General features: G+C 35.6%; 1 protein-coding gene and 1 long non-coding RNA gene across 2 annotated transcripts; both read left to right on the top strand.

Moving 5' to 3' along the window:
• The first annotated feature begins 1734 nt into the window (after window positions 1-1734).
• LOC130742492 (peroxidase P7-like) lies at window positions 1735-6155 on the top strand. The gene is made up of 3 exons (XM_057594594.1): window positions 1735-2065; window positions 3819-4013; window positions 5326-6155. The coding sequence occupies exons 1-3, from the start codon at window positions 1853-1855 to the stop codon at window positions 5878-5880; spliced, it is 963 nt and encodes a 320-aa protein (XP_057450577.1). The 5' UTR covers window positions 1735-1852; the 3' UTR covers window positions 5881-6155.
• A 1931-nt stretch (window positions 6156-8086) lies between these two features.
• On the top strand, window positions 8087-11094 carry LOC130748868 (uncharacterized). The gene is made up of 4 exons (XR_009022795.1): window positions 8087-8151; window positions 8583-8652; window positions 8808-10027; window positions 10600-11094. It is a non-coding gene; the product is annotated as an uncharacterized LOC130748868 (long non-coding RNA).
• Window positions 11095-11927: the final 833 nt, after the last annotated feature.

Raw genomic sequence — 11927 nt, 5'->3', positions numbered from 1 at the left:
ATTTTAATACGTATTCTCTCTCGATTGATAAAAAAGCTTGTAAGGTGAAATATGTGTATATATAAGAACCTCTATATATATATATATTTTGATGTGAACAACCTAAAACAACCTATATATATTATTATGTATTTGGATAAAAAGTTTAATTTTAAGTGTTTATATAAGAATAAATGTTTATTACTAAGCTAATATAAAAATGAACTTTAATTTACAAAATTTATAAAAATTAGCTATAGTAATTAATAGTTAAAAAAAACAAAAACTATAGTAATTAATTTTTTCAAAAAGATTATAAGTTATTTTAATAAGTTTGAATATTGAGAAAGAAGGATCTCCCTGCTTATTATATATATGGACCAATAATAAAAAAATAGTCCATATAAGTGAATTTATGTGGCATCCATAAATTATTTTGTTTATCGATCGAGAGAGAATACATATTAAAATTTTATTTGGTAAATACTTTTTAAGGTTCCAGCTAATATGCATCACAAGGAAAGTGATTCGAATTTAGACCTTCAAACATGTAATAATCTTTAAAACACTTAATGTGATGCATATTCATGTTAATTTGTCTTGTGTGCATTGGAGGTACTCACCTCATCTCTTAAATATTGGAGGCTTGGTAATTTGATATTTGTTCATGAGAATAAAAACAATTTGTAATTTACTGTTTACCACTTAATTAATATAAGCACTCGTATTAAAAAAGGAATTAGTCACTATTGTTAGTTAGAACTTAGAAGTGCATACACTAGTCTCAATTAGGAGTGCATATGGGTTGGGTTGGATGGATTTTGGTCAAAATAAAATTCGAACCGATCAAAATTATCTGGGTTGGGTTGGGTTGGATTTCACGAATTTCTTCTTCGGACCCGATCCGAACCAACCCGACGAAGTTTGGATTGGGTTGGATGAATTTATTGGGTTACTATATTAAAATAATAATATATCTGAAATATTAAAAAATCTTACAAAAATTATTATAAATTCAGAAAAAAGTTATAAAAAATACTAAATATGTTATAATACTAAATAGCATGAAAAAGACACAAAAAGTTATAGAAATAGTACCACATAAATGACATATAGCCAAATATCATGAAAACATAAAACTTCATTACCAAATGACATGAAACAATATAACATAAATAGTATCTAAAAAGTGAAAAACAACACTAAATTAGAACTTAGATTTCTCCAACATGCCAAATAACTATATATAAACATGCAACAAATAACTACGAACAAATATATATTCTAAGTTCAAATATGACAAAATAACTACAAATACTTAAGTCTCAAAGTTTCAAAAAGTCATCACTCCGACAATAGCACTCCAAGTATAAGTAAAATTATAAAAATTATTATTATATGTATGGATTCTAAGTTGGGTTGGATGGATTTGAACTGAATCCGAAATCCGATCCGAACTTAGTTGGGTTGTAGTAAAATTCATCCGGCTAACCCGATAACCCGATCCAACCAGCATTTTTTCTATTGAATCGGATTGGATTGGGTGGGTTCATTGGATTTATCTGACCATGTTCACCTCTAGTCTCAATAAAACAAATATCCGTCTTTAATTTACTGTCTCAAAGATTTCCTACCCCAGTTGGTCCCAAAAAAGTGAAAAACTTTGAAAAGTAAAGCGCGTATTCAGCAGACAAGTTTGAAAAATGTGACTAAATGATCTTTTCCCATCTCTCTCTCTCACTCTCTCTCCATGCGTTGTTTCTGTCTGCATGCACCGTCATCCACTTACCCTGCCCTACAATATCTTCTATATATTGCATAGTTCTTCTTCACAACTCACCACACAACACAAAGTGCTAGCTTCACAATCCATATGGCTCCCCATTCCCATTTCTTTGCTGCACTCTCCATTCTTCTTTCTCTCCTAGCCTGTTCTGCTAATGCACAACTTACTCCCACCTTCTATGACAGATCTTGTCCCAAGCTTCAAACCATTGTGCGCAATGCAATGGTCCAAACTATCAAAAAAGAAGCTAGGATGGGAGCCTCTATCCTTCGCCTGTTCTTCCATGACTGCTTTGTAAATGTAAGACCAAATTTATATATATATATATATATATATATATATATATATGGTAGTTTATTGTTAGCTTATTTACTTGAATAACCTGTTTGAATGAGTTTTTCTCTAAAATCAATTTTGTAAGTCAGGAGTTTTTATACTTATTCCTATAACTATTTCTATCTCTAGAATTAATTGTAAAAGAATTTACAAACATGATTAAGTCTCTTGACATATTTATATGAACAATTTTATTATGAATTGTGTTAAAAATTGATCAACCCGTAAACAATATTTTTACAATTAATATTTAATAGATTTTATTTACAATATACTTTTTATATATATTAAAATTGATTTGCAAAAACATTATTATAACTAGTGATTTTTCTAGATCCAAATTAGAAAAACTCTCTTTAATTTACATCACAATCACATAATGACTAACTTATAAAAGATTTGTTATTTATCAATCTAATATTGGACTCAAATTTCTCATAAAGTAGGTAAGTTAAGTGTATAGGCACAGGATTCGATGGGTTCAAGTTTTATCACTTTCGAAGCTGCCAAATGACACATGACTCTTAACGTCTTTATATCAAGTTACACAGTAACTTTCTTAAAAATGATAGGTTTTATCAAAATCTAATCAATTGAGAATTTGGGGTGCGTATAACCTGCACCATTCAATTTGGTAGTGTATCTGTACACCACAAAAGGTAACCACATGATATAATATTAAAGAATTAAACGGTAGAGATTGAAGATAGATCATTGGTTTAAATTACATTCATACCCTATAATAATAAAATGAAAAAATAGCCTGAAGAACTTCATCAGCGGTGTTGCGGAGGGAGGGCGGCGGCGGTAGCGAAAGTGACAGCAGCTGAAGCAGTGGTGGGTGATAATTCCTCCCCATCGATTTCGCTTTCCACAACTCCATCGCCGTCTTTCCTTCCACCGCCCTTTTCCACGGCGGCGGCAGCTGATTGGTTTTTTTTTCTTCTTTGGATAAGCAATACTTTATTATAAGGGGGTATAAACTATAAACCATACCCAAGAGCAAAAAACCGATACAAGAAAACTGGGCAGAACCAGTAAAAGAAGAGAACAAAATAGATAGAAACCCAATCAGCCTACCAAAGGACAACGCCTACAGAACCCCAAAACAATTCCCAGGTTCGTTGACCCATTCAGAGAACTTCCAAGAAGTCAATTGAATGAGATTGGGTGAAAGAGAAGAAGATGAGATTTGGGATGATGTGAAAATAATAATAAGAAAACTCAAATTTCTCAGTTTTTATTTGGTAAATCAGTGGTGAATATGAAAATTCAGATCTCAAATGGTGAAAGAGCAAATCAATTGATAAACAGTTACAGTAATTGGAGCATTGGATCGAAATAAAAATGAAGGAGTGAGAGCTGCAAAACCAGAGTTGGAAGGTAGAAGACAAGGATAACCTAGTATTTTCACACAAGAATTTAATGGTATATCAGTACACCACCTAATTAAATGGAGCAGGTTAAACGCACCCGAGAATTTGAGATATTTTAAAAACACATAAAGTTAAGTTCGTAGGCAGAGGATTAGGTTTAAGTTTGATCATTTTCGAAGCTGCCAAAATATACTCATGTGGTACTGAAATTACTTGAATATATGTCGTGGAAATTAAAGTATATGTATCTTTTTATATATTTTCAAAGGAAAAATTAAATATTATTTGATAGCATTAAGTAACATATATTAGAGTTTGATTATTTACTTGTTAATTTGCAGGGTTGTGATGGATCAATCTTATTGGATGACATTGGTACTACCTTTGTGGGAGAAAAGAATGCAGCACCAAATAAAAATTCAGCTAGGGGCTTTGAAGTGATTGACACCATTAAAACCAACGTAGAAGCTTCTTGCAACAATACTGTCTCATGTGCAGATATTCTAGCACTTGCCACAAGAGATGGAATAAATCTGGTGAGCCATTTTCATTTTTATTTGAAAAGAAATTTAATTTTTATTTCCTTTTATGAGAAATGGTGTTTTTCCTACTCTTGTTGAGAGTGCATTAAAATCTAACAATTGACTTTCCAACCTCCAGTCACACTCACAAGTAGCTAATTTTGATGTTTGATTTTTAACATTTCCTTTAAGGCTTTGTTTGGTTCGGAAAGAAAAGTAGAAGGAAAGAAAAGAAAAGAAAGGAAAGGAAATGAAAAGAAAAGAAAGAGAAAGGAAAGTGAGATGATTTTTTAGGTTGTTTGGTTTAAAAGAAAGGAAAAGAAAAAGTGAGTGGAAAGAAAAGTGTGTATATATAAAATGACATAAACATCCTCAACTCTTTTATATTATAATCATTATTTAAAATTAACGTAAAACTTACCTTTTCAAAATATTGTTTTAATAATTGTTACACACATATATTATTTTATTATTATATGAATATAAGAAGAAAAAAAATTCTTAATTTACATTACGTGACGACTACTAAATGAATAAAAAACAATTGTAATAATAAATAAGGAAAATGAGGTATTCAGTCTTTTCAACTGAAACACCAAAAAAACTCCAGCTTTCTCTTCAAATTGGAAGGAAAGGATTTTTACTGTGGGTCCCACGAAAATAATCTTCACAGTAATAATGAAACCAAACTGAGGTGCACAATTTTCAATGACATTTTCCTTCCCTTTCCCTTTCTTTCCTCTATCAATCCACCGTTTCAAACAAGGCCTAGGCATGGGCCTTGTTTTCAAACCATGTTCCCCACTTTCGTTTTTCTCACATGCAATTGACCATCATGTCAACTCTTGTAATTTAGTGGGGTCCTCCCTATATGTCTTGTACAAAATTATATCATACAAATTAATCAACAGAAAAATGTTCATAGTTCATCCAATCAAAGATTCAAAGTATTCTATCAATCTTGTATCTTTATCAAGAAAATGAAAACCACTTAAAGAAAAAAATTCAAAGATCGATACATAAACTTTTGGACTTGGTTTCATGTCAAGCTAGAAGCAATCCTACATTCATGTCGTTACAAATTTGAAGCGTTTGATTAATATTGAGGTAGAAATACATTTAAAATTTGAGTCATTCAATCTTAACCAAATGACTGAAATTTAGATGACATAATAATATTTTGATATGTATTAAGAAATTTCATGACACGTGTCAAAACATTATTGTGTCAAAAGTTAAAATGATTTTATCCCATATTTGTTCGAAGCAAATATTTCCATTTTTATCACTTGACTCAATAACTCATCATGCATGGTTCAATTTGTAGCTTGGAGGACCAACATGGCAAGTACCACTTGGCCGAAGAGATGCAAGAACAGCAAGCCAGAGAAAAGCCAACACTGAAATCCCTTCACCATCCTCCGACCTCTCCACCCTCATCTCCATGTTCAGCGCCAAGGGTCTATCAGCCCGTGACCTCACCGTGCTCTCCGGTGGCCACACCATAGGCCAAGCAGAATGCCAGTTTTTCCGATCACGTGTCAACAACGAGACCAACATTGATGCCGCCTTCGCAGCCTCCAGAAAAACCAACTGCCCTGCCTCCGGCGGCGGAGACACCAATTTAGCCCCTCTTGAGACCCTCACGCCGACCAAATTCGAGAACAACTACTACCGAGACCTCGTGGCTCGCAAAGGACTTCTCCACTCTGATCAGGTGCTTTTCAATGGTGGATCTCAGGATGCTCTGGTTAAGAGTTATGCTGCCAATAATGCTGCTTTTTTTAGAGATTTTGCTGCTGCTATGGTGAAGATGAGTAAAATTAGTCCTCTCACTGGGACTAATGGAGAAATCAGAAAGAATTGCAGGGTTGTCAATTAATTAAAAAGAATTGCAGGGGAAAATCAGCAATTGAATAAATTGTGGATGATGATTGATGAGAGATTTGAGTATAGGGTCTAATTCATGAACCTTGACTAGATCTTGGACACATTGGCAGTAGTGTAGTTTTGTTTTATGCCTTTAATTTATTTCCTTTGGTTACACTTTTGGCACATTTTCCTTTGACAATTTGAAAAATGTATCTGAGCAAGCTGCTACAACCTACATGTGTTGTGGAGCCTGTCTTCCAATGAATGAATCAAAGCAATTCAAAATTTCTGTCTCATATTCCTTCAAGTTAAATAAATCATGAGTACTGGTTGTTAATATATCAAATTCAAAACGTCTCATTCATATCAATATATTGCATTATATTAAGGTGAATCCAATCAACCAACTGCTTTGTCCTTTAGCAAATGGCTGGAGGTTTGATTCACAACTTTGTCAGCCCCTGTTGTTAAGTGCACTGACTGTGAAATGAGGAATGAGTCTCACCGCTATTGTCTGTGGGGATATCTTGGTTTCGTTAAGAAAACAAAAGGCATGCAGTACCATTGTATCAGAAAATACCACCAAAATCAAGATATGGACAACATACTACATTCCATGATCAAGACAAGAGTGAAATCCAAGTGCAATAACTTGCTTGAATGAGAGTAGCCAAAACTCCAAATGCACAATAATAATAAGGCTTAATACATCAGAAGGCCCCTGTAATTGTAAAGGGAATCAAATCCAGGGCCTAGAAAATTTTTGCATCAAATTGGGTCCCTAGAAATTTTTTTTTAATTCAATTAAAGCCAAAGTGTGTCTGATGCTGAAGTGGCTTCAATTTTAGCCTACTCAGCTTTTCCACGTGGCATTTGGAATTATTTTTTAATTGAAAAATTCTAAAAGTTAATTTTTTAATTCCAACTCATTTTTTAATTATTCAAAAAATATTTAATTAATTATTCATCATTCTGATTAAACTTACTAACCTAGATCTAATTGAACTTCTCAGTTCTCATCTTCCTCCCTTCTCTCCCACCATACCCACCCTCAACCTCACCCCACCCCCAACCCAACCCAACCCAACCCAACCCAAACAAAACCCCAACCCCCACCCCCAACCCTGTAAACCCTCTGTGTGGGTCGCGCTCCAGCGCTGCTTCCTTGTCGCCACCGCCCCTCATCTCTCTCTCTAAATCATTTGTGGTCGTCCTAAACTTGTGGTGGCTTGCGGTGGTGAATGGGTTTGCTGGGTTTGTCGTCCTTTTCTCTCGCCCCCATCACGCATTTCCTCTCTTTGATTCGTACTGTTCTGATGATCTCGAAGCCCTCAGGGAGCGCCGCTTGGCAGCAACATCGTTCCTCTTCTTGTGATTCGATGGATCTGAGGGATATATAGTGGTGGGTTCTGGGTGATGGGTTCTGGGTTTGGGGTGGTGTGAAGAGGTTGGTGATGGTGGTGGTGGTTTCTGGGTTTCTAGTTGATGGTGGTGGTAGGTTCTGGATGGCGTGGAGGTGGGTGGGTTCTGGGTTTAGTCTAGCTCAGAATTCCTTCATTGATTTCAACATAGATGGGTTGCTTTGAGGAGATGAGAAACAGAGGAACGACAAAGGTGATTGGGAAGAAAAGGACCAGTGATGGTGTGATTCAGAGGGGAAAATAGAGATGGTGGTTATGGTGATGATGGTGGCCGCCGGCTAGGAGAGAGGGGGAGACTTCTCTGTGTTCTTGATCTCTCCTCAGTTAGGTTTCAATTTGGGGGAAGATTGAGATTGGTTATAGGGATTATTAGATTAGATTAGGTTAGATTATTAGATTAGTTTATTAGTTAGATTATTAGTTTGTTTAGTTAAGGATTATTATATTAGGTTATTTATTAAGTTTTTAATTTTTTTTTCTGATTATTTAATTGAGTTGGAATTAAAAATAATTTTTTATTCTTTTTCTAATTAAAAAATAATAATAAAAGCCACGTGGAATTGATGACTGGGATAAAATTGAAGGCTGGCACACTTTGGCTTTAATTGAATTAAAAAAAAATTTCTAGGAACCCAATTTGATGCAAAAATTTTCTAGGCCCTGGATTTGATTCCCTTTACAATTACAGGGGTCTTCTGATGTATTAAGCCTAATAATAATAATAGTAATTGAACTCCAGCACAATTAAGTTAAATGTTAGCATCCAGAATGCAGAGTGAGAGGAAGCAGCAACTTCGGAAACCCAACTCCATCACAGCAGCAATGCAGCATCAAAGGACACACAACATGATCATATACCAGTACACTCATATTCCCGTGCACACATTTGCAAGCTCATCCTTAGAATGCACATAAGTAGTCTTAATGATGCATAAGAGGATATTCTGTCTTATATATGAAATGAAAATAAGCCTCTATATGTTTGGTCATCTCACGGAAAATTGAACTTGAGGAAAGATACAAACCTGACGGGTTGTCACAAGCAAGTTCCATAAGTGTTATCTCACAAAACTTCAACTCCTGATTGATGCCTTGCTTTGCTACTTTTACAAAGCTTTTTCCCATGGTGATTTGTTTCTAATTGAGTAGAGACCTTTTGTGAATGTTTAGAATATTGCTGGTCTATCTTCCCTATTTTTTCCAATATGCATTTTGAAACTGCATGCATGAGTAAAAATTGGAACCTTCTGATGATCTAACCCTGAGGTTCTCTTGGTCCCTTCCATTGCAGGCATGGGAAAACTTAAATTTTTGACACAGTGCCAGTGTTCTTTGACTTCCTCATTACCAAATTAGCATAAGTATTACTGTGTGCCAATGTTTCTTACAATTTTAATTTCTTTTTGTTGAATGCAAAGAAATTTCTGGGAAAGCTTGTCTTTTTTAATTTCTTTGACCAAATTAATTGTTTCCCTTTTTGAATGCTTACATTTTATTTCTGATGTTACTCTTGTAGCTTCAATATGGGAATCTGTAAGCCACCTTGCTTCCATTGATGATCAGCTGACTCTGGAGATTGAAGCATGTGCCTTTTAACAGTGTTATCCTGTGGAATAGGGTATACTTTGGTATCCAAGAATTTGGTTTGAAATTCTTACATAACAGTGTTCATGTTTGTCTATCACAATATAATTACTGTAATCCATGCCCACATTAGAGGTATTGTTGAATATTTTCTGTAATCTTTTGCTAGAGATACATTGATGGAGGAAGAGGTTGGTGGAAACTCTGTGGCTAATATAGTCAAGCTCTATGGGTAATCTTTGAAGAAGACTCTGCCATGCCATCTTATCAGCCTGGCTTATAGCCATAGGAGTGAGTTCTCATCAACATGGATTACTTTGTCCAACATGACAGGTTTGATACAGAAGCACGAGTCTCATAACAGTTGTGTATGATACTTAGACACCCAATTCAGTTAGTTTGGTTGTTTATTTTTTCTTCTTCTGATACTGGGACCCTGGATATTTCCTTGATGTAGTTCCTTAGTCCTAATAAATGTTTTCTCTGAAAATTTCAGGATCAAGTTCTCTTAAGTTGAGCAGTCACCAAGTGAGGATCTCTTGCTGATTTCTTCGTTGAATTTGTTAGAATAGATAGATGCAGAGTCGCTTGCTCTCTTACTGATCTCTATCTAGATGTGAGCGATAGCAACCATGTGCACCATGCTTATTTAGATGAAAAATTGCAAGTTATGAATTCCTACTGCTTTGAGTCTCAAGGGGAGGCATAACTATATCTGGTGATGACCAAGGAGTCAACTTTTTTTTGATACATTGGAAAACTACTAAAGAACAGCTAAGGAGTCTCGCAACATAAGAGTCTCCAACTCAAAAAACGGCGCATCGAGAACCTGCACACCCTGGCTATCAGAGTTGGCTCCAAGCTTAGCAATACAATCAGCTGGGATCTTACATGCAGGGGATCCTCCTTATAGACACCCACCAATCCTTGGCCAGCATCTCTCTAATATTAGCAATGATTGGGAGAACAAGATCACTGTCAAGACTCAAGAGTATCCATGTCTTCGAGCAGCCCGACACAATCACTTTCACAAATCAGATTCCAAAAGCCGTGCTCCCAAGCCATTGCCTTGTTTCACGCTATCGCACCCATCCTCATCCAATCTCCCGTGAATGTCATCTTCCACCGGGTTCGAGCACCTCAAGCATACAAGTAATTTTTGGTGCTTTTTAATCACCAGCATCAGCTGCCATTTTTATCAGCATACAAGTAATTTGTAGTGATTATTAATCGTTGGTAAATAACGTTAGCCAGACTGACGCTAAAGTTGATAAATTAGCTGATTGAGAAAGATTAGTGTCAATCTTCGTGCTAAGTGAATAACATCGGATTAGGGTCGGCTTTATCGATGCTAAACTTAGTGTCTTCCTAGAAAGATTAGTGTAAGCCCTCTTGTTAAGTGAATAACGTTGGATTAGCATTGACTTTACCATTGCTAAGCTTAACGTCGACCTCGAGATCGATGCTAAGACTAGCTTCGAGCAAGTTATGATGCATCCCAAGGTCAACACTAAATTAGGCTTGGAATCGACTTTTACCTTATTGATAAGTGTCATTTTTACGCATATTTGGTTATCTTGTTAGGCACTTATCTCACGTGGGTGCTTCATTTATTTATCATTTTAGTCCCCAAAGTAGTGGATTTAGTAAATACTTAATTTTAATGTAGAAATCGTGTAAATGTTGTGAGTTTTTTTTTGTTTAATCTTTGGTTTTTGATGTAGGTTGGAGTTTCATGAAGATTTGAGCAAGAAAACCAAGTGAGGAAAGTTTTCTCAAAAGTTGGCTCAAGCCACCACTTTACAGTAGATTTTCAGCATAGTTCGCTTGAGCCAACTTGAGTTAGCTTGAGCCAACTGAAGGCGGTCTTAACTACTTCAGCATGAAGAAAGGTTCGCATGAGCCAACTTAGCTTTTGAGCCAACTAAGGTCGGCCAGAAACTCTATAAATGGCCAGACCACGAAATTTTCAGGATCTTTTCCATTTTTCCTCCCTAAAACATTCATAGGAGGCTGGGCTTCATGGCGGAAGGTTCTCTGGGTCTAGGATTGACGGATTGAAGCTCCGGAGCGTGGCGGTGACCGCCGAAGGACTGTGACAACCTCTAGGAGGCGATGGAAAGCTTGGGAAAGCTTCTATCGCCGTGGATCCTTCGCCGTTATTCTGGGTTTCATCTCTTCTTCCTTATCCCTTGTACATGTTGTTTCTATTTTTGTATTTAGATTATTGAAACTTGATTCTTTGATTTGTTGTAAACTCATTCATTAATGTAAATCGAAATATTTCATGTATGGTGTTTCTTTCTATGCTTCATGCTTCTAACCTATAAATTGATAATCAAAAGAGTTCACTAGTTTATAAATAGATCGGAAGGTTGATATGAATTAGTGTATGCTTAGTTCAATGAAGGTAGAACACATATGTCTTAGGTCACAATTTATGTGTTAAAGTTTTGCTTTATGTGCTTCAAGTATTAGTGATTTGCGTTAGATTTCCGAGGACTAGCATTAGATCGGGAGATAATTGAGGGTCCGGTTCAAGAGAGAAACCACTCACTGAACCAATTGTCTTAAGGTGAGGATATCTTAGGTAAGAGCAATAGTGGATTTCCACGTGACAGGTGGTGTTCTGAGTTCTAACAGGAGTTTCCGGGTGACAACGGGGATTCGCAAGCTCAGGGTACCTTGTTTTAGGATAGATAGATTATTGGGAATGTCTTTGGACGATAAACTCTCGGCATCATAAATGAAATGAACCATTACAAAAGTGTTTGAGTTGAAAGCAATTAGAGGATTAGGTGACGACATATCTAAATACGTTTTTCTTCTTTGTTACCTCAGTAGACCTTCTTTTAGTGTTTTCTTTTATATTCAAAAACTACAAAAACAATTTACCAAACATCTTTATATCCGCTCAGATCAATGTTTAACTGGTGGAACTAATGTTCACACAATCCCTGAGGACGATAAACTCGTATCTGTTTTACTACAATTGAATCATAAGGTTTTGGTTCCAAAGCCGTACAAACAACGATGAAAAAAACTTTTATCA

The sequence above is a fragment of the Lotus japonicus genome, chromosome 3 (genome assembly GCF_012489685.1).
Source record: "Lotus japonicus ecotype B-129 chromosome 3, LjGifu_v1.2".
In the NCBI taxonomy this organism is placed as follows: Eukaryota; Viridiplantae; Streptophyta; class Magnoliopsida; order Fabales; family Fabaceae; genus Lotus; species Lotus japonicus.
Note: the sequence above shows the minus strand (reverse complement) of the source record. Positions and strands in the feature narration are given on the sequence as shown.